Source organism: Heliangelus exortis, chromosome 3 (genome assembly GCF_036169615.1).
Source record: "Heliangelus exortis chromosome 3, bHelExo1.hap1, whole genome shotgun sequence".
Classification (NCBI taxonomy): domain Eukaryota; kingdom Metazoa; phylum Chordata; class Aves; order Apodiformes; family Trochilidae; genus Heliangelus; species Heliangelus exortis.
In genome coordinates, this window is record NC_092424.1 from 42,095,652 (window position 1) to 42,118,648 (window position 22,997).

General features: G+C 40.5%; 2 protein-coding genes across 2 annotated transcripts in view; both read right to left on the reverse strand.

Moving 5' to 3' along the window:
* Nucleotides 1-1,201: 1,201 nt before the first annotated feature.
* On the reverse strand, nt 1,202-12,280 carry LOC139794570 (activator of 90 kDa heat shock protein ATPase homolog 2-like). Its single transcript, XM_071740329.1, has 9 exons — nt 12,041-12,280; nt 11,672-11,862; nt 7,055-7,140; nt 6,307-6,421; nt 5,673-5,761; nt 5,072-5,191; nt 3,858-3,959; nt 2,567-2,618; nt 1,202-2,314 (listed from the first exon to the last, which is right to left on the reverse strand). The coding sequence occupies exons 1-9, from the start codon at nt 12,118-12,120 to the stop codon at nt 2,139-2,141; spliced, it is 1,011 nt and encodes a 336-aa protein (XP_071596430.1). The 5' UTR covers nt 12,121-12,280; the 3' UTR covers nt 1,202-2,138.
* Nucleotides 12,281-12,710: 430 nt separating this feature from the next.
* Nucleotides 12,711-22,997, reverse strand: part of LOC139794567 (protocadherin Fat 4-like) — a 40,755-nt gene continuing 30,468 nt past the window's right edge. The window contains exons 32-44 of the mRNA XM_071740326.1: nt 22,412-22,548; nt 21,563-21,706; nt 20,057-20,301; nt 19,474-19,583; nt 18,637-18,771; nt 17,907-18,043; nt 17,082-17,279; nt 16,643-16,737; nt 15,839-15,991; nt 14,843-15,040; nt 14,120-14,245; nt 13,517-13,721; nt 12,711-13,171 (exon numbers count right to left, since the gene is read on the reverse strand). Coding sequence (XP_071596427.1) covers nt 13,001-13,171; nt 13,517-13,721; nt 14,120-14,245; nt 14,843-15,040; nt 15,839-15,991; nt 16,643-16,737; nt 17,082-17,279; nt 17,907-18,043; nt 18,637-18,771; nt 19,474-19,583; nt 20,057-20,301; nt 21,563-21,706; nt 22,412-22,548 — 2,054 coding nt within the window. The 3' untranslated portion in view covers nt 12,711-13,000. The remainder of the gene's footprint in view (nt 13,172-13,516; nt 13,722-14,119; nt 14,246-14,842; nt 15,041-15,838; nt 15,992-16,642; nt 16,738-17,081; nt 17,280-17,906; nt 18,044-18,636; nt 18,772-19,473; nt 19,584-20,056; nt 20,302-21,562; nt 21,707-22,411; nt 22,549-22,997) is intronic.

Consider the following 22,997-nt stretch of genomic DNA (forward strand, 5'->3'; position numbering starts at 1 on the left):
ATGCTGGTAAAGCAGTAAGAAAAAAAATGTCCTTAATGTTTTTTTGTTTTGGTTTGGTTTTTTGTTTTGTTTTTTTTTTTTACTCTAGGGGCAGTCATCAGGGGCTGTTTGGGCTGTGAACACTGCCTGTTTCTTACACTAGTCTGGCCTACAAGCAGGATGACAAGGTGGGCACTTCCTATTTTAAACTTAAGAAAGCTTGTACTTACCAAACTTAGAGCTGCACCCGCATGCAAGGGAACAAGAACCCTACAGAAGATGTCACCTCCAGTTCACTACCCCTTCCTTACAGAGTAAGTCAGAGCTGGCTGGGGCTGTTCCTCCTGGCATAATCCCTGACCTCCCAGCAGCAACACAAGACTTTTGGGGGGTTTTTGGCTGTCCCACACTTGGAAGTGAATGGTGCAACTCTGGAAACACAAGTAAGTCACTTCTTTTTTAAACACTGATGACTGCCAATTGATCCAGCTGGATATTCCTGCTAGTGGAAGGAGATGAGCGTTCAGACCAGAAAAAACACACAAGTAGTGGGGCACTTGTGACCCTAAGGTGAAGAGAAGGGGGCTTTGGTCAGGAGGAAAACAGGTGAGGCACACTGCCCAGAGAAGTAATGGGGCCGTAGATACTGTTTAAAGAAACTTATCATTATAGGTAACACTCTCCTCTCAGATACTGAATTGTCACAAAACCTCTTAAAACAGCTATACACAGACTTGCTTACCCTGCTTTCTGTCTTAAACTGAGATTTTCTGGTTTTATTTAAAGATTGCCCCTTTGTCAACCAATACCCTTACAATCCATTTTTGTATTCTAAATTTTAGGCTCTTTGTCTTTAAATATGTCAGAAAACACAACACTTCCTAGGAGGATGTTCTCCACACCCTGTCTGGACACCTAAAATGTAAGCATGCAACACTCTGTAACCCATCTGTATAGGTTACTGGGAGGCATTTGTTCTTGTTACTACAAGCCACACTTGTTACTACAAGCCACACCTAAGCTCAAAGGGGATAACTGACAGCAAACTTGTCAGGGAAAACCTCACTTGTAGAAATGAGCAGCACATCTTTATCTTCTGGATGGTTTAAGTTTGTGTGGTCAAGTTGCCTTATGTTGGTATCCTGTAAGAAAAAAATATACAGGACTTGACTACTATACAGTGAAGGGCGTTTATCAGTTAATGGAAAAAATACACGGCATGTAAAATCACAGATTTTATTGAACCACCCATGTTTTCCAAAGGCAGCTTTGCTTTTTTTGGTCAATTTGTTTCAAATTGCATACTTAATGCACTTTTTATAAAGCAATTGAGAAGTGAGTTATCCTTGCTAACTTCAATGTGGTTTAATTAAAGTAACAAGTATTTACTTTGAATATCCCAAACTTCTTTAACAAACAGTTGCCCACTTTAATTTGAGATACAGAATTGCCAGGAACCCTAAATGATGCAAGTGGAAGGTTTACAGAGTTGCAAAAGGAAAGTGTTATTACTATTTGTTTTTTCCAAAATAAATTTCACACTCGGGTCAAGAAAAGGAGTCCAGCACATGCAGCCATAGCAGTGGTAACTGTCAGACTAACCTGAATTACATGGAATTGTTAATTATCTTTTCCTAAAACTGTCTATGGAGTTAGAAACAAACTCAGTCTGCACTTAAAGCAATTTTAAGTAGTATTTAAAGAGGCTGTAAACTGCATCCATCCCCACTCTTCTTGAAAGCTCTAATGTATCAGCAGTCCATAATCCCTTTCAGCTCACCTCGGATGGGAACCCCCTCTCCTAGAGAAATTCAATTTTGCCACTTGATACATTGAATATTAAAGAACTGCAAATGCTATTGATTTGTGTTGCTTACCTACCTATTCTGGTAGTACATTACTGCAGCTGCATCATAATTATTCTCTAAAGTTAAGTTGCAGGCAAGCAGAAGAGAGATCAGTTTGCCCAAGTGAAGCTGTTCATACACAGCCTGCCTTACTCGCCACCTCATTCAGTAAAAATCCTTAAATAATGCTTAAATTATTTACAGTATCATAGAGGTGGGCCTTAATTCTTCCCACAAATAAATTACTTTTTAAAAAACCAAATGTTAACAACGTATAAAAAGCAATGCCCTAACAAAACTACAGTGCTGCCATCATTCCATATTGTCTTTGGATTGCTGCAGAAAAATATGTATATCTTCAAAATACTGCTTCTTCCAACATTGTCTTGTACTGTCTTCGTTAGAGACAGGAACTCCATTGCACTCTAACTGCAGTTCCGTTTGAGCAGCCATGTCCTTGAAATTCAAGGCTACCGTTGCATAATGTTCTGAAGGAAGAAAATAAAACATTTCAATGAAGCATTTTTTAAAGGATTGCATTTGTTATTGCTGATTTTCTGTCTGCTTTTGTCTGTATCCGAGCAAAGCCTATTTCCATAGATGACAACTGCTACGGACATCAGGCTGTTCTCCAAAGAACACAGACCAGGTGAGCTTCCAGTGAGCAAAGCTCTCAGCTGTCAAGTTTGTCCCTGCTGCCCCCCGAGTGCAGCCTCTGTTAGAGGCCCACAGAGACTCACCGTCAGGCCAGTTTCTACACCTCCACTTCAAGACAATTCTCTGGCTCGGGACCTGCAAGAAGATGAGGAGATTCTCCCCATTAGCATTTGAGATAATTCCCATTACAACTACTCAATACCAGTTCTCCCCTGAAAATACTCCTCTCCTGATTTATCTTATGTAATAGCAGACACATGCATGGAGACAGTGCAAAGACAGGGGTTTGTTGAGTTTGGTTTTTTTTTTTTTTAAATAAACTGTTTTCATCAAGATCTTGTTTGCTATATTCGTGTTTTATTTTATCTGTGGGAAAAGGTCTGGTAAGTTACCACACATACAATGTTGGTTTTCCTGCAGACCTTGAAATGGCACAAGTACCAGTCATACTTTCACCTCTGGAATTTCTAAGCTTGACAGGGTATGCCCAATACTTTCTGTTAAGCTACCCAGCCTGCTTGAATGTACGGGTTAGGCACTACTGCATAAAAAAGATTTACAGCCTCCTCAGAAGGGAAGGAACTTCAGCATAAGCATTAAGTCATCTGAAGTTTGCTTCAAGTCAGGCTCCTTGTTCTCACTAAGGCATTAAGTTTATATTTAGACTGTTTTAGCTACATAGTTCAGTATCTAACTGCAAAGGTTGATAAATACAGCTGACTTCCCTCAGCTTCCATAGTGGGATGTCACCACTGAGGCCAATCTCAGGTTTAACAGCTCTGCAGCGTGGTTTCCAGACTCAGCTCTTTCTGGAATAAAAACCATTTTTTATCATCTTGAATCCCATTTTCCAAGGTTTGGCTTTATTAAAAATTGTCTGGTCATAAGTGCTACTTACTGCCCCTCAGCTGGATGGACGTTAAGATAACCAAGTCCAATCTTAACAACTGTGCAAATGGTTTTTCAGAGGTTTCCAAAATACAGCAGAGCTCTGATTTAAATTTTTTCCCTTTTATTTGCAGAAGTATTGAATCAAGGAGGATGTAATATTTTCCCTCATCGTATCTCCACTTACAAGAATAAGTGATATAAATTTGGGAGATAAACCTAAAACCTGCTTTCTCATGTCTAGTAAAAAAGAGTGGGGCCAAGAGTTTTTCTCCCTCAGTGAAGACAGTGCCTGCTCTTCTTATGGGGAAAAAAAATTAAATAAAAATCACACAACATAATGGCAAATTTCTGGCTTTGAAATAGAGGAACTGAATATGCATTAGACAAGCTGAGATGTCAGAAACTCACATTACTTTTTAGCCCAGAGAAGCTAACACACACCCCTCATTTTTTTAAAGCAAAAAGTAGGAGCAGAATTCTTACCAATTCTGTATATTCACCACTGACACAGCCATCAAACATCTGAATTTTGCCTCCTTTCTCTGCTTCAATCACAGCAGGACATTTGGAAAACTTCTGTACCAACTAGCAAAAAAGAACACAGCATCGTAAGTCAGTTAACTGCACGTCTGTACTGATGCATAATACCCCATATTGTGAGACAAGGGAGGTTTGCTGAAGAAATTACCTGAACTGTAATGTATGTAAGAATCTTTGAGCACTATCTGGGCTTTTTATTTTAAAAGCACTCCACTGAGCTTTGTGGTAGCAGCAAGGGCAAATGAGGTGACAGAATGAGACCATAAATGCTGAGAAACCTGTGATGGTAAATACAAAGACTCCTGCCCCCTGCAAGGGGCATGGACAAACCATGCATACACAAAGACAGGACTGGCTGTTACTAGATTTGGAAATGAGAGAGAGCAGCAGCTCGAGGAAGGTACAAAGCTGCTCAGAGCCATTACTGGTTCCCACTGGCAGCACTGGGATTGTAATTTAGAAGTTCTCTGATAACCATCCCAGGCCCTTTTGAGGGACACAAACCCAAACTTAGTAACTTTGCCTTAGTAACTTTGCTGTTGATGAGCACTTCGAGCTCCTGAAGGACAAAGACCTAGGTAAGAAAGTGAACCTTTTTTAACCAGCAAAGCAGCATGTGATTGAGCTGCACACAAACTACACAAGATGCAGTTTTGCCTTAGTGGCTTTTCTTCCTATTACGGTAACAACTGGGAAAAAAAACAACCAAATGCAACAGCAACAAAAAAACCTGCAAGTCTAAAAGCACCCTAATATGCTCTCAGTAAAAAGGTAGAAGTTGAACGATCCTCTAGTACCTTCTGATTGCTACTCCAAGAACTTGACAACTTGTCAGTGATGTTGGCTACCCAGCTATTGTTCCTGGGCAGGAACCAAACTGACACACTGCCTCTGTCAGCAATTTTCAGCTACTTATGGACCAACTGAAATTTCTCACTCACTTAAAAGCTGTAGCTTCTCAGCAAAACCTGAGGAGCAAATGCTGACAATTAGAGATTCTTACCAAAGTTACATGAAAAGGGAAGCTCATTAATCCTTCTGTTTCCAGATGATTTGTTCTTGACATTATTGGATGTGACATATTAATTACCTATACAGCTATTCAGATACATGAGCATCCACATAAGGTTACATTGCCTACTCAAAGAATCACTTACTTCCTTGGTTGTGAAGATGCTGTAAAGTTCGTCTGCTGGAGAGTTGAAGATTTCTCTCATAAGTACCTTCACTGTTGGAATTTTAACACCAACTGTATCCAAAGATGGTGAAACGGAATCCTGCAAAGCAAACAACATTCATGTGAATGGGTAGAAGATCAAATGAAAGTACTGGAATGGCAGGAGTTAAATGCGTTGTGGATATAAGTTATTTATACAGCCTACTTCTGCATTAATCAGGATTCACTAAACTAAGTGACAAAATTGTGTGTGATTTGCTCCAAAGACACCTAGAGCTAACTTTAAACTGGGGGAAGTGATCTGTGTAGGTGAATTTCAGTCTCCCCTTGCTGGAGCTGCAGCAGTTGCAGAACAAAGCACTAAGAGGTACATACAGACAGTTACCCTCCTCCTGTGCAGGCTCATGCCCAGGATCTGTGAAGAGTTGCTTGTCTATGACAGACCCTGATCATAGGAACAAGGAAGCAGTTCCAACGCCAAAGGCTTTCATTTTTGCAGGTAATCACAGAACTACACAATTTTTGCCATAGCAAAATCTACAGGGGCTACACGTATTTACACTTGCATAAAGCCAACTTACTTGCACACTGCTCCCACTTAGTTTTTCCTCAGTGGCCAGTTCCTGACCTACAGTAGCTTTTGTTGGCAGAATCATTCCCAATGTAAACTCTGTAAAGAAGAAAAGCACTTTTCAGTATGAAATTGAGTTGTACAATCACCCTGACCTTTATGCATGTAATGAAGCTTGCTAGCCAAAACTGTGGAATTGGGATATACAACTCCAACCCAGAGTTCTCCCACCTTACACATATGGCAACATATGCTAAAAATATGTTTTTATTAGCAGCACAGCCTAACAGCAATGTCCCTTAAAAACACAGGCTTTACAGCCTGACCCAACACTGACAACATCTGCCCATGAAGGAATGCACTAATCTCCATGAACATCTGAACAGTGCAGCAGAAAAATGACAAGCTGAGGGCTGCAGTCAGTATGTATGACACAATGCAGCCTGGGTCACTACAAGAACTTCTGAATACTGCCATGTTTGACAGCAATAAAGAGTCTGACTGGCAGGACTACTTTAATCTCAGCTGGTGACAAAATACAAACCATACAAACACAGTGACCTGTCAGTATATTACCGATCTACTCAAGAAAGACAAGTACACAAGAGCACACATTGTTCATACAAAACACTGGTTTGATTTACCTGTTTTAAGTGCTTTCAGGTAATCTCTCAGAGCCTCTCTGACTTTCATCGTTCCTTCAGTTCTCATGAGGTCCTTCAGAGCATCACCTTCCCCCTTCTTTTTGCTAATGTTTATCTAGAAACAGAAAAATTGCAAGATCTAAGAAGCATCTAAATGTGAGCTTTTTGGATGCTGGCAACAACGGGAAATATTTTGGCTTTGTTTACTATATTCACGGACAGCTGCAATTTCATCATCTTCTTAGTTTATCCTACCTTTGCTAAAACAAGTCCTCTTGGGTTTTAGCTTAAATAAATGTATTATCTCCATCTCCACAATAGCTTTATCAAGTAGTTTGTTCATCAAGTATAAGCAGAGTTGCCTACTACACAGCAACTACACAGGCTGAAGAATCTGTGGAAGCCACAGCATCAACTGCTATACAGCCAATATGGATATCCCTTAAACTGTAGGGGTGTTCTTGGTTTTTTTAAGACTACAACAAGCAGAGTTCTTCTCAAATTTCTAGCTAATGTATCGACACAGTCAATAATTATCAAAGAAAACTGTGCATATTCCTAGTAGGTGAATTTGAAAACAGAGACAAGTTATTACTCCAGTATTAAAAATGAAAGCATTAAGTAAACTATCCAGAAGTTACTATTGCACTTAATCACAGGATAAATCGAAATATGATGCCTATATGTCAATTAACGCTTTATTTAAGAATTCTGAACCTATATAGCCATATCAGTATTATACACGTACCTCTGTATCATCTACCTCATTTTCTTCTGACAGGTTAGGAATTTCAACAGATCCCTTATGTTTCTCACCAGACTCTTTCACTGTACCTGTATTAACATAATGAATTCTTAAATGCATTATTAAAAACTATTTCCCCCATAGCAAGAGTTTTATGCTTGGAAATTAGTTGTATTAACAGTGTTACTTCAAGAAAGTTGCCTAGAATCTAATTTATAGGAACTAAACAACAACCAGAAGTCTCAAACATCTCATGGTACTTTCATAGCAAACTGTTCTCAGGCCTGTATTTTTTGGCACAGATGCATTAAGATATGTACATGCACACAGGTACATCTTAGCACAGTCTGCACTACCCTTCTGCTGCTGCTGCTGCTCTTGCCTTGTCAGCTGTTCTCAGCTTACATCTGCCAACACAGAACGCGAATCTAAAAGGGGACAGGGGAAAAATAACCTCCTCTTCTCCTAAACCTGTCTTTATTTAGATGCTCCTTAGAACGCTAGCTGTTCCTTCCTGAATATCTGAAAAGCTCCCAACATACTGGCATGTCACCATAAAATGTATGTATGTACTACAAACAGGTATACAAGTGAGATTTTTTTTTAAATGAAACCTCAGTTGCAAATGTTTTAGAACAATTTTTAAGATTTTTTTTTTTTAAGGTTAGGAGCAATGTTCCTAATCTTTGTAGCTTTACCACAAACTGCCAGTAATCATGGTACATGCTCCGAAGACTTTGCAAGAACAGAAATTAAGCTCTCCCTTACGGACACAGCTTTATAAGCATTTTCTAGGATATGAACCCTGTGTATCATAATTCCTTATGTCAGGCCTTGCAGTGAAAAAAAAAAGAAATTTAAGGTCTAACGCTTTTTTTTTTTCCCATTACACAGAAGACTCCTTCCCCTTGGCCTTGTAGAGGCATTTAGTGATTTAAATTATTTCACTATTTAGATCATGTTAAAATCTCTTCAGAAAGCAATAGCAGAAATGTGCAGTGCTACCCCAAATCCAGTTATGTTCATACTGTTTTACCAACTTAAAGGTCAAAACATGCACAACACAACAAGCTTTCAGCAAAACTCTAAAATACAAACAACCCCGTGTTAAGCATGACTGCAAAAGGGAAATTATCCTAAAGGCAGAAATAGTATTTCTTTGGGTTCTCTCATCTTCAAGGAGCTGGCTAGATTCATCTACTACTTAACATCACTTTCCTTTTATTATTTTTAACCACCATGTTGAAACAAGCACCATGCTGTAGGGGGGCACTATGCACAGGTATAACCTAACATGCTGGTGGTCAAGATCACAGTACCCATACAAATGCTCAGATGCTTCTCAGCAAGAAAAAGAGCTGCTGGTGGTGAGAAACACGAAGTGGGCTACAGTGTTAAGACCCCTTCCTAGACAGGAGCTCAATCAGTGTAGCATAACATGCCAAGTCTGTTAATCCGAAAGTAGACAACTACACCCATGCAGGGAAAGGCTAAACTAGAAGACCTCTTCTGGGTTTCTCAAAACTTTCCCAGAGAACCTGTTAGCTCAAGCACAAAGCCATGTGAACTGGTTAATTACACTGCTAAAGCACTTCTGGACCCTACAGAAATCACATGCAGCCATCTCAATTTTCTCTTTACTGCCTTCATCCAGCTCCAGGATTAGTACAAGAAAAAACATGCAACACCATCTTTGCAAAAGCAGGTCATATTTACCTAAACAAATCTTAGATATTCACCCCAAAAAGCATGCAGGAAGATGTTTTTAGCAGCAAAATGCAAACCTGACTTGTATTCATTCAGCTAATTTTATTAACAATTTTTAAAACTTTTAAAATAAAGATTCCCAAATAACACAGGCCAGACAACAACTTAAATACGTAAAGTAGTATATTTTTTTTCCCCTTCAAAAAATTGCCTGTCCAACGAAGTAAAGGAAATTGTATCTGTGCTGGACAGCAAAGTCCAATCAGTTAACAGAGTTGGTTGGTCAACATTACACAGGCAGAATGCTGGTACAGCTTTGCATTAAATAGCACAGAAATGTAAACAAAACTATTACCTTTTTATCAAACAATCAAATCATTTGCTGGAATTCCACAGACCTCCAATAACAGGCCTAGAAATAAATTACTTGTTTCCTGCCAATCCAGTATTTTAGAAAATTAATAATAAAATCACATTAGAAAGACTGACCTATAAATCCACTATTGAAATACCTGCATCTTAGCAGGACATACACATTTTAATCAAGCTTCCATCACAAGGCAGAATAATCCATTAAAAATCCTTATTACATCTTCAAGCAAACAACATACAACAGCCACTTTGCTCAATTTTAGTGCCATTAAGTACCCTTAGTTCCTCGCTTTCTCGCTGCTCCGTAATCTAAATTGCTAAAGGCAATGGTTTTCCAACATCAGACTTTTCAAGCTGGCTGAATATTTAAGGATATATATAATATCATTCTTATGTATAAAGATTTTAATCATAGCTTGAATTACTAGTTATCCTGGAAGAAGGAAATAATTACAGCAATTAGTGGTTTTAGCAGTCCTGTCTGAACTCTCACTTCTCACAAAAAACACACAACATGGTGACTTCAAATTAAGAAAAAAAAATCATCAGTCCCAGCTCTTTCAGAATTTAACAGTGTAGTAGCAAACTCCTTTAAAACTAAGCTCTCCAAGATACCCTCCACTCAGTGCAACACTGAACTGAACAAAGTACCTGATACAACACTACAGTTGACTATAGTAAACACTGAAGAGCATAAAGATCTAGCAGAAGAAAAATAATTTAGAAATACTTCATGAAAAAATACAAACAAAATACTGCTTCTGCCTACTTCTAAGCTTTAAACACTGAAACAAAAACTCCCACAAAACCAAACAAACCAGTGTTTAAAACTTGGGTGATTTTAGTTTATCTTTAAAAAAAAATAAAACCAAAAAAGCTGATGGCAATTATTTGGCAACTATTTTAACTGCATTGATATAAACTGCACAACACAGTATAAGGTTTTTCTTTCTCTCTAATAACATTCAGATTGTAAGTATATTCTCAGTTTACAAAAATGCTCATAACATTTAAAACGTAACTATCAATGCAAACAAAAATAAAGAAATAACAGTACTTCTTAAAAGTCCCCTATTACTGTGGAAGCTGGCCTCCATTCCAAATCTGTTCAAACAGGAGCACTGGGCTCAGCATCAAAATAAATGCTGAAGTTCCAGTCAGCCAAACCAGGAAACACAGTCATGAAGAACTGCACTGGGAAGGGCAACACAAAAAACGAGAAGCTCAAAACCCAGACAGCCCACTGGAGCAGCCCACAGCACTGCCTGAAACACCGATCCAGGGCCTAAAGCCCTGGTTTGGGGGCACAGGAATTAAGGAGAAATTAAGTATAGTCCTTTGTAATCCCACCTCCTATAGTAACCACTGCGGCCTGAGAAAGAATTTTAGGGAGGAACAATCTGTCATTTGGCAGTTCATGTACAATTGCTTCTGCAGGCACTTTTTATCAGCTCTTCCTGCTTCCTACTCAAATGCCAGAGATGGTCCATGATTTGCCATCAAGCTCTAGCCATATAATAAATGGAAATAATTCCTTGATGTAGCCCAAAGAAATGCTTTAAGGTTGGTCTGCATTTACAGAGGTGCCATGGGACAAGCACAGGAGAAGATGAAGCTGGAGTTGCAAGCGGATGCAGCTCAACAAAAAAGCAAGGGCACAGCCCCCGCTGTCCCAAATAATCCAGAATTATTCCTAGTTTACTTATTACCACTCAAGTTTTTCGCTCATGTAATTCATTACCCTCGATGTAAACTACGCTAGATGTTTTAAACGTCTGCACTTTTACTTAGCTTGTCATGTTTCTGTCCACAAGCATGCATTAGTACAGCTGCAATTTGGGCACACCAGAAAGTTAAGCACACCGTTGTGAGCGATACCGATTTCACAAGTATTTACTTCCTGCAAAGCGAAAGGAGCAATAGTGTGCAGATATGCTAACAAATCAATGCCAAGAAACGTCTGTGGTAAAAAAAACCTAGGTGAAGGGGGGGAAAAGCCAAGATAGGATTTCGAGGTTATTTAAAAACACACATTTATTACAGTTCAGGCCCACGTGTCTCGTGCAATCTCCCTACGATTCTGATTCACCGCAGTTCACTAAAATTTTCCTGTTTTTTCCAACCAAACCGAAAGTTTACTTTTCTATCACCCCTGATCCCGCAGAGCAAATTAGCAGAGCTTTGCAAAGACCGGGATAAAGTCGAAGAGGACCCCATAATCAGCGCACGCCTTCTCTTTGAAGCTGGGGAAGGGAAGGGCGGAAAACATGCTGGGCCTCCGGTCACCGTGCTCCTTTCACCCGGAGAAGGCTAAGGAAAGCCCAGGGGCGTCTCTCCCACGGCAGGCCGGCTGGTTCCTCACTGCCAGGGCTGGCCCGAGCCTGAGGGATCACCGCCAGCCCCTGACAAGCCGAGGAGCAGCAGGGTCACTGCAGCGCCAGCACATCACCTCACGTTCCCGCAGCCCGGCCCTGGCGGCTGCCCCCGCCGTGCCGGTCCCCTCAGAGCCCCCGCTCCCTCCCCGCCTCCCTTCCCCTGTACCTTTCCAGCTCAGGCGCAAGTTCCACTCGTAGAAGAAGATGAGCTTCCCTTTGCGGCTGTTGCAGGACGCTTCGCCTTCCACCTGCTTCAGGTCACTGATTTCGCAGCGCCCGGCCTCCCCCTCCACCACCAGCCCCACCAGCACCTCCTTCAGCTTGCTCTTCGACCAGCTGGTCGCGTCCCGCTCCGTCCTGTCACAGGAAGCGGCTCCGCTGAGGGCCCTGGGTCCCTGTCCCACTCCCCTCCAGCCCCCCGCTCCGCATACGCCTCCCAAGGGCGGCCTCTCCTCCCACCGACACCGACACCACCGACACCACCGACACCGACTCCGCCGCCTCCCCGCCAACGGCCGCCGCGCGCGCCCCTCACCAGTGCCAGTTGTTGACGTTGGTGGCGTCCGCGCGCTCCTCCACGATCCACCGCGGGTCCCCCTGCCCCCATTTGGCCATGGCGCTGCCCCGACCCCCACCGGTATCCTCACCGGCACCGGCAACCAACACCGGCACCGGTACCGGTACCGCTCCCTGCGGCCGCCGCAGCGCCCGCCTTCCTCCCTCCCACCAGCAGCCCGACCGCTTCCGCCCGCCCGCCGGCGGCGGCGACCCAGCCAGAAGGTGCCAGAAAGTTCCCCTCCCCCGTTCCTCGCTCACCGCCGGAGGAGGAAGGCGAGGCCGCGCCGCCTTTCCGCCCCCCCGCACCCTCCGCAGAGAGGGAAGGGGAGAGCCGGCTGTCGCTCCGCACTCTGCTGCCAGGATCCCCCTCTCCTCCGCCTCACTTGTTGCCGCTTTGCCGCCGCCGCCGGCGGGTCGCGGCTGTGGTTGAACCCCGCCGACTCAGCCCCTCCGGAGGCAGGCGGGTGAGTCGGTGCAGGGCCCAGGGCGGGGGTCGCTCAGCGTCCTACTGAGGACAGCGTGTCGCTAGGAAAAATGGGGCAGTCGTTTTCAAAAACTCAGAACTCGCCAACGGTTATGAATTTTGAGTAAAAGAACGGGAAACTGATGCCTTGAGAAATACTTCATCTAAAATAAGGACGAGGCTCCACGTTTGTAATCAGTTTTAATTGTCACGTCATTTCACAGGGGCCATAAGAAATTAAATGCACTGTAAGACATCATTGCAGCTAGGGAAGTAGCCTTGAGGTACAACCATTCTGCAGCTCTTCCAGCCTACTGCTTTTTGTTCATCTTGCCCACCTCTTGCAGCACAAACCAAAGGAGCAGCAGGAATTGAAATCTGGATAGCATTCCCATATTCTAACTGCTTATATAAATCTAAGTCGTTCCAATGAGTGTCAATTTAGATTTTGCCTAAAGTTTTCTTCAGCCATTCTTATAAAGATGCATCGTTACCATCAAGCTCATCATCTTCTGGCTTTCTGTCAAAAATAAGCGCCACTTCTGAAAATCTTACTCCTTTCTGTTCTTTTTCAAGGGTGTCCATTGTGGGATCAGGTGTTAAGGAAAGAGCCAACTCTTGATTTCTATCTGTCAGGAAGGAGACCTGCAAGAAAACAATGCAGATGAAGAAATGATACAAAAGATAGTGTGTGGACAAGGTCTAAGAAGTTATATACCTTTTTTTTTTGTTTTATTTTTTTGTTTTTTTGTTTTTCTCTTTTTTGTGAAGAAACCATTGGTTTTAAGGAGCAACACATGAGAACCTTTTACTGTACATGTTCTGTAAAGATGGAAGAGTCACCTTTCTTCTCTGGACCACAAAGACCTTCTAAGCAGGGACAAATTCAGCTCCTCCTCGAAGATTTTCATTACTTTTTTTTTTCTTTTTTGATAATTATTTCACTTATTTGGTGAATAAAATATTCTTTGGAATTGAAAAGCTAATTACCTGTTGTGATGCAGACCCTGCAGTAGGCTGGGGAGCTACATTTCTAGGCTTAGCAGCTTTTTCAGATGCTATGTTTTCTTCAGGTTTATTGTTGCTATCCAGCGTATGAAGGTAACTGCATTTTTCATCCTCCTGAAGTACGTCTTTGCCAGCATCACCTCTATTGGTGTCTTTCAGTTTGCTAAGCACTATCGTGTTGCTTTGCCTGAAAGTTAAAAGAATTCATAACACACTCAGCTTGCAAATAGTTAACTGACAAAAATCTTCTCTACTTTATAACTGAGGGCAATATATATGCTGATCACAAAATTAATGGGATTCTACCTAGGGGAATGTTAAGTAGCTTTGTGTATCCTGATGACTCAACAATTTGCTAAAAAGTCAGTAGGAATTTGGCCTTATCATTTTCAATACAAAATTAAAAGGTATTGGCTTCCTGCTAGTGTAGACCTTTTAACTTATAATTGTAAGAGTTCTTAAAAAATGATTGACCTATGTACAGGTGAAAGATACAAGGAAAATCCCTTGGTTCCAGGATAAACTAGAGCTGCATCTTTTGATATGCCATTTTAAAATAATTTTATGATATCAAATCTTACTTACACATTATTTTTGTGCTCTAGTTTCTCTAAGCTTTTCAGGCTTCCATTTTTGTAATTTGCACAAGGATTATCAATACCCTCTGTGGTTTCAGCTTGCTTCTTTATCAAATACTGTGCCTCATAGTTTCTGAAAATGATAAATACAATAAAATTGTTAATCCATTTTGAAGGTTTGCTTTAGAGTTGTTTTAAAAACTGAACACGAAGTATTTGTGTTGTAGCTTTAATACACAACATTCATTTTCAGTATTATTCTGGGGATTAGTTTGGAATACTTCCTATTTTTCTGTATTGGCAGCAGAAAGTAAATACCTGCTGCCATCTGTTTTTCTCTACTACGTGGTCCTGGGCTGCTGCCACTGCAGTTAGCAGCAAAACCTCCCTTTATTTCAATATTCACGGGGCTAGAGGAGACTTATGTGGGTATGTTACAGCTATTTGTGCTCCCCTTCTCAGTTAAAATTTCTGCTATCTACACTTCTCTTTTTCTAGAAGTATTTATTTCTGCTGTTGCTGTGTGACAAACACAAGCAGAAACCAACTATTGGTTACACCTAGTGTGTCTAATAGCTGTAGTACACCACCAGGTAGTTCGATTTATAGCTAATCTTAGGCAGTACTCTATGTAAATATCAGTAATTTATTAGATAAGTATTTTTCAAGTTGGCATTTAAAGTAAACTGACTAGTTGCAAGTGTAAATGACATTGTTAAACTACTTGTACCTTTTCTGTTTTATAGTAAAGAATAGGTACAGCAGGAAGGCTGTGAGGGTGAATGCTAGCAGAACACCGAGGACAATTGTTGCAATGAGTTCAGGAGTTGCTGAGTCTGCAGAAGCCTCTTCTATGGCTGTAGTAACAGGTGTTGAAAAGATTTTCTCCAGTTCTGTCTCAATGTTACTCTTTTGCTCCCTAAGTTTCCTGAAGATAGAAGAGTAAAATGCTTGTGATTTATCTTTTTTTTTTTTTTTTTGCTTGAAAAGTAGTGAAGAAAATAACAGAATACCACCTCCTGGTTCACCAAGGCCTTTTCTGAAGACTCAGACTTGTCATGGCTTTCATTTCAGAAAAACTCTGTTTCTAGTAACCAGCCCTGGTGCTTATGAATTAAAATGCTGCAAAGCTTGGAAAAATTGAACGTGAGAGGTCAGTATCCTCTAAATCCACATCAAGGCAGCTGCATGTAGCCTTACCAATACCAAATGCACTTTCCTTCCATGCAGACTGCTTTGTGTGACCACAGACTGCATTAGTATATTGACCACAAATAATTCCTAATTTAAGAGAGGTGCTGAGTCTAGAAATTGTGTGTTTAAATAGCAGCTGCCCTTCATGAAGTGTTTATAAGAATATACATCTATTCATATTGCTGTCATGTTATGAAACAAATGTAAATTACACCTAAAATGCAAGCTTTAAATCAACATTCTGTAAATCTGAAATGAAGTTGCTTTTTAAATTATATTCTTTCTGCTTCAGTTTTCCTTAAAACTGACTTTAAAATAAATTTTGCACAATTAAGCAGCCTTATTCGTGTTTTTGGCAAACTGTGAAAACAGCTTACTAAATTCTAACAATTCCATTTATGTCTTGAGTTAAGTCTCAGACAAACTGTTATTAGATCTAGACCTGTCCAGTCCGAGACATTAATAATCTTAAAGGAAACAAAACCTAGCTACTTAGCTCTGACACCCAGAAGACAGACTGTGCCATACAGACCTTTTTACATCTTCTGCAGGTACTTGGTTTGCATCATCAAAAGCAGTAATTTTTACATAGGTTACATCAGTGTTGCTTCTTGCTTTTCTTTCAGATTCATTGGAATAAACATCAACAATGTATACATTCCATGAAAGTTTATCTTGCAGGACCCTGCCATCATATTAAGAAAAAGTTTTAAATTAACTGGCGAGAAATTATTTTACTCTGGACATTATATTATAGAAAATTAGTATTTAATATAACTCTTTGCAGATACCTACTATTTTAATCTAAGCATGTAATAATGCAGGATTATCATCATCAAAAAAAATCAAGCTATATCAAGCGATTTGCCAAATATCGTTGAGGAGTGCATAGCAGATGAAAAAAATCCAGTTCTTGTCTCTGACTGGTAAGCAAAGATACTAATGAAGTGGGTTTGGTTTGTGACTTCTACCCCCTCTGTCTTCATATTTGTATCCATCTTGGGCCATCTATCCACGGAAAACTTTTTTCTAAGCTGTTAAAAATCACTGCTCCTTCCCATTGAGGTGAGAAGAGACCTCTTGCAATCGTCTAGTCCAGTGACATCTCTGACGTTTGTCAGCTCAGGCCAAAGCCTAACCAGGTAAAATCTGGTGGATTCATGTGAATACCCTTTAATTATTCTGAGCTACAGAACTACACAAAGTTGAAGGCCTTAGCTTTTCATGGTCAGTGGCAGCATCACCTCCACTGTAGGCTGTCAGACCCTTATCTTAAAAGGACTCTAAATTCTCCTCAGATACTGTATCAGAATAAGCTTCACAGCTTCAAAAATACCTTTTTACTTCAGCAATCTTTCTTTCAACGATATTGATCTTCTGATTCAGCACCACTACCACAATGTTGTTTGTGGAACTAGGATCAACAGTTACCTAATAAGTAAAAAAATCGCATGATGTAAGATTTTCTGAAGCATTTGTACCTCTCTTAGATTAACTTTTAAAACAAAACAAAAAACCCCAACAAATCCAAAATCTCTAATAAAAAAATATTTGTTCTCTTAAAGCTAGTCTTCATGCCAACACATTTTTATATGCCAATGGAAATGGTAGCCTCGTAGTTCAGACCTAAAAGTATGTAGTAAATGCTGCTGTAGCTGACGGTCTCACTGTATGGTTTTAAGTAATTTTATTTCTCATTATCAAACCTAGCCCTTCCTGTACACCAAGTTTTCACATGGAAGCAAATCAGGACTATAAATAGCAATCTGCCTTACATTGACTGTTGTCCGGGCTATAAGTCTTCTTGTTCCTTGGTCTTCAGCTTGGACTTCCAGATAAAAGGTTCCAGCCTTTCCTGCTACAGAAACTGCAAAAATCTGCCCTGTGTTTTCATCGATGTCAAATTCATTTGTTTGATCATTCACTAAGCTGTACAGCAGAAGCCCATTGTCTCCTGAATCTGGATCTGTGGCCTAGGTTTAAAAGAGGTGATGAGTGAAATGCAGCTGGTGGGGTTTGGGTTGCACATTGCACTCTACAGTTTCTATTTGTAAGACTGGAGATTTCTAGGATAGTCCTATCATATTTTTCTCTTTGCACTAAACAAAGTGGGGCATGAACTCTCAGAATCAGACCAAGGGTATAAAAGAGGAAATAATTTTAACATAAAGTCTGGAGAATTCTACAGCTGCAAGCATAAAAGGAGCAGCCTAGAACTGACGGAAAACACCAAATTTAGAAAAGGACGAGAACTGCTCCATTTTGTAATTCATATCCCTTTTGGGTCTGACAGATAACAAAGCATTTAACAGTGCCAGGGAGAGCACAGTAGCCTGTGCAGTGTGTAATCTGTAACAGCAACACAAGGCAGAACAGTCCACAGAGCTTTCTGACAGACCCACTGGTAGGACAGGTACAGAGCAGCACCCTCAATATCCCATCCTTCTCCAGCTTCATGTTACACCTGGATGGTGGGCAGAATATGTCTCAAGCTTTCAAGAACAGATTTTAAAACTCCTTTAACCCAGCTTAACTGTGGAAGAAATCCAGGTCTTTCCTAGGATCTCTGTCCTTGTGAGGAGAACAGAAAGATACTCTACCTGAACTGTAATAACCAGGTACCTGTATGGCACCGAGTTGGGTATACGAGCAGAGTAAGCATCCTTCAAAAACACTGGCTCTTCATTTACATCCTGCACTGAGACTGTCAGCATTGCCACATTTTGAGCAAACAAACCTGTCAAGCAAACACAAATTAACTGCAACTACAAACACCAGCAAAGCACAACTTTCAAAGGCTGGGTCAGGCTGTGGCTTTGTGGCTTCCTCTGCTGCATGTGAGGAAGAGGAAAGGGAGCAAACGCAGCCGGGATGTCCCCGGGGGGGCTCCGTCTCCCTCCCCTGGGTCTTCAGTGAGAGCAGGCAGCTTGAGGCAGAAGGTGACAGCACTGCTCCCCTGTCACCTGGCTCTGCTGTAGCAGGCAAGGGGCAGGATGGTTCCTCCATCTCTTTCTGAGGAGGCCAATACCCAGCTATTATTTTCTGAGACCACGGTAGGGTCCTGTGAGCCTTCCTGAAGGAAGGTTTCTGGCTTTTCTCTGCACCACCAGGACCTTCAGCTTTTCATCTTTGCTTCGGGAGATGATTTAGTGGCTACAGTGGTGTAGCACTGATGGTTGGACTTGATGATCTTGAAGGTCCTTTCCAACCATGATGATTCTATGATCTTTCACGTCTTTTTCAGTGATGATTCTTATATTGGGTTGTTAATACAAAACCAGCATTTGTTTCTCCTGATTTAAGTTGGAAAGTCCTTCAAAGGAAAGTTACCTGAACATTGGACTTCTGTGGCAGAAGTGAAATTTTCATTTGCTTCAAGTAAAATCACATATTGAGAAACTTCCTCATAGTTCAAATTAACTGCTGTTCTCAGCTCACCACTTTTTGGATCCAATCTAAAATGACCTGAAAGGAAAAACATGCACCTTCCTTGTTATAGCAACCATTTAACTTATATCCTTCCTTCCAGTTGTGTCTCAGTTGCTCTTGGGCAGTATTAAGAATGTGAAATTTAACACTTCCACTGGCTGAACAGCAAAGGCATAACAGCTGGGGTTCCATCCCAGACCAAACAGGCCTTAAACATATAAAGGAGCAACATGGGTGGAAAAAACAATTGAAACCTGTTGTTGCACCACTCAACCTGTTGTTGCACCACTCCTTTCTCATCAATTTCCAAGTCTTCTATCAGTTCCTAGTTATTTCCCATTTTGTAAGCATATGAAAAACTTGAAGGAGGCCAGATGCTCTAAAAGAGGTGCATCTGCAATGAAATGATAGACTAAAAGTGAGTGGCAGGGAGGAAGCTGCTTGCTAACAACTCCTATCTTGGCTCCGTCAGCCTGCAGATGATCCTAATTTCAGACTGTAGAAACCCATTTTCTGGTGAGTTACCACCATCTTTTACCAAAGATGATTAAAAAAATCCCATGCTGAAGAGTTGTGATAGAACCTCTTTGGGTACTTTTGTTCTTTAAAAAATGACACAAGTTTTAACCCCTGCCCTCCATCTCCTTATTTACGCAGAGCAACACCTGCTATAACAAAAAAAAGACAGATTATTCTGTTATCTTAGCTATATTAACTCATAAGGGAAACATTACTCACCTTTTTCATTGCCAGATATGATTGTATAATCAATTGGTTTTCCTAAAGTTTCAGCCACAGTGAAAGCATGAATGAAATAATCCACTCCTGTGTTTTCCGGAATGGAAATGCTAATATTGGAAATAAATGATAAATCATGTTAAATTTCCCAGCAGTTGTTGCAGCAGCAGGCTTTGAAACTTATCTCTTTAAGAGCAAGTTTTCTGTACAAAACTCTGCCCCCTCCACTCCAGCTGTGCACGTCTCGATGACATTCAGAGAGCAGTACAAGCCCTACTTTTCTAGACAGATATTAATTTTTCCTTAGGTAAAAGCTAAAGAAGAATACTTGATTAGTGTTCCAGAGGAGAAGGACAAACAGTCTGGCTTTTGCATGCTGCATAATAAAGAAATAACAGGCAATTCCCCACATCATATTCAAACAACCACCGGCATAGCAGAATTTCCTGGACATTTTATTTTGAAAAAAAATAATGTCCTTTCTTCTGCATGGGAGAATGTGAACATTAGCTTCAGCTTTCACTTTCACTATGTTTTCCACTACTTGGAGTGCAAGTTATATAAATTAACATGAAAGCCTCACCTGATTTCACTCTCTTGAAACCGAGGAACAAATGGACGGTTGTCAAACACATCAAGAGTAACCACAGCAGTGCCATTTAAAGATGGAAAGCCTTTGTCTTTTGCCATCACTGTTAAATGGATTTCTCCAGATCTAGACAGGTTTCCAGTTGTAATTATTTTCCCCTCACTCATATCTTCTATGAGGAAGAACGGGATGATGTTTTGATCAGGAAGGATGTAGTACTCAACAAGGCCATTTTGCCCCTGCCATGAAAAAAACACAACTTCATGTAACTATTGCAGAAACACATTATTTCAGGGCCCCAAGTCCCATAGTACAGATTCACTGGAATTTCAGTATTGCCATGCTTAAATGGACAAAATGCCAGAAGTATTTTAAATAACCATAGAGAACCAGGGTCAGACCTACTCTGTACTTAAGCTGTAACACAAGAGCATCCACTGGGCAGAGCCCCTCACACACAGACACACCCCAAATTAATTTTGATATTCCAAGAATTTTAAAAATCCTGTAGAAAGAAAAATGCATGCCCTGGAAGTACATTTTGAAGGGTGGAATAAACAGTGAAGTAAGAGATCTGTTAGTGTTTAAATATCTCTAGTGAATTGATTTTGAGAATAGTGAATTTACTGTGAGAATGAAAACTTGGTGTTAGCTATGGTAGTAGGAGTGGTGCCAATAAAAACACAAAGCAGAAGAAAATTCACAAGCAGATGGCCAGTTACACAGTAAAAATGTGTGTGTGTGGGAAGATCTCTAATGAAAATAAAGACAGGTGTATAGGGGGACAGTCAGAGCAGTGAATGAGTGTCATCTCAAGGTGTGATGTCAAAGAGAATATAAGCCAGAGTCCCTTGCATCTTTTTCACACCTTCAAGGAGAAGCACAGTCTCCCCTCTGCCAGTAGGGCAAGCTCTATTCCTGCCTGCCACTGGACACATTTTACTCTATGCACATGACTTCCCCGAGACAAACCATTTTGACAAACCCTTAGGGTTTGCTCTATTGCCCTTTGCTCTGTATTTCTCAAAAGCATTCTATTCTGGTCTTCTGTGGCACTGCAGCAGCACGATCAAACCCTGCCACAAACATCATCTTGTCACTGAGCAATCTGTGGACTTTAAATTATTTCAGGAACAGGGAGGAATAGGGACAAAGCCTAATATCTTTAATTTCTGACGTTCAACTTTTACAGATTCTTCTGCTTCAGAATTTCAAATAATTTCACAGACACTAAATTGCCTAAGTCCTTGTATGCTTCTGAAAGACCAGTACAGATCTGCAGAATAAGGGCAAAATGAAGGCAAATAAAGCTGAAGAAACATGCCTAAAGACAGGGGGTACATTAGTGTTAAAGCAAAAACATCAAAAGTCATGATTTCCATTTCCCAGTCAATCAGAATTCACTTTCTGTTACATTTGGTGTTTCATGCCTAGAGAACAAAGAAACATGTATTTGTGCTGCAGCTTAAAGCAGTGTCAGAATCAAACAGGAGCAGTTACCTGATCTTTGTCGGTAGCGCTCACAGTTATGACATGAGCACCTACAGGATTAATCATGTTTATAGAAGCGGAATAGGAGGTCTGAGGAAACACCGGAGCATTATCATTCACATCAATCACTAGAACAGTGACATGAGTAGTTGCCTAAAAAAACAAAAAGGTTTCATGTATTTTAGAATATTTAGACTGTCTTATTTAGCAATACTTTTTTGTTATTTGCACGTGAAATAAAAAGTATGAATTCAACTTTGAATATGCTGTAGTAAAATCTTCTGTTAGTTTAATTTTGTGAACACAACATCAGAGTTCACAACAGGATTTTAATACAAGAGAGGCAGGAATTCAGTGTTGCAATAAAATCCTGCTTCTTGAAGGATACCTGAATGAATAAGAACGGGATGTGTTTAGGAGGCCAACATGTCCTACTGCTGCTGCTAGATGCACTAAGGGAAGCACACATGTTCTGGTTATGTTAAAGTGTGTAGAATCTTTTCAAATGAAAGACATACATCAGAATTAGAACAATTTCTGAAAATTACTTCTTCTCCCATGAAAAGTTACCACAGCACTTAGAGTACTAACAGCAGCAGGCAAGAATTCTAATTCCCCGGCCTAGGTAAGTCTGCAGTTAATTCAGGCTCAAATTCTACCATGCACAATTACGAAGTATTTCAACTAATTATGGAGTATAATACTACTTAGCATGGACAAAGGTTGCAGAAGTCTGACCCTAACCAGGATTCAGTGACAAATTTATTCTATGCAATGAATGTCTGTGATAGATCTCCCTCCCACTAGCTCAAAACCCACTTTGAAGAGTCACTTTTCATTAAAGTAATAGTCCTTTACCTCATGGAAAGGAGCAGATTTATTGTTGGCAGCATTGACTGTAAGGATGTATTTATTCATGGTTTCATAATCTGGAGAGTTCTTTATCTTGATGTTGCCATGTATTCCATCTATTTCAAATATATTTCCTCCACCACCTGAGATACATTTAAAGAAGCATTAACAAGTAATACATCTTAGAAGCACATAATTAACTACTCTCTTATGTTTACTTGTGTCTTGAGCTCATTAAAAACAATTTTATACCACACAGATAATGTACAGAAATAACAGAAAATATTTTGAGTGGATGAACATTTGAAATGTGACCCAACAGAACGGGTTCACAAGTTTTGCAGATACATCTGGCACACGCAAAAAGTAATGGTGATTGAGGCATAGAAATGGTGATGGACAGCACAATGGAGTTCTGGGGTGAATCTCTGGGGGAAAATTCCTGCAAGCCTGTGCAATTCTTAGAGGCAATTAGATGTGTTCCCAGGTATTTATAGAGTCCTCTGACCTTCTGTATATTCAGTCTTCTGTTTTCTGGTTGCAAGAGTCATGAAGCATTGTAACGAGACAGTGCTTCTGCCAAGATCTCTAA

What these genes read in the sequence shown, in the direction of transcription:
- LOC139794570 (XM_071740329.1), bottom strand. Translation starts at nt 12,120, where the DNA reads ATGGCCAAATGGGGGCAGGGGGACCCGCGGTGGATCGTGGAGGAGCGC. An exon ending in CCTGAAAGCACTTAAAACAG is followed by an intron (nt 5,762 to 6,306) that starts GTAAATCAAACC and finishes TCTTCTTTACAG; the next exon opens with AGTTTACATTGGGAATGATT. An exon ending in GTGGTGAATATACAGAATTG is followed by an intron (nt 2,619 to 3,857) that starts GTAAGAATTCTG and finishes ATCTTCTTGCAG; the next exon opens with GTCCCGAGCCAGAGAATTGT.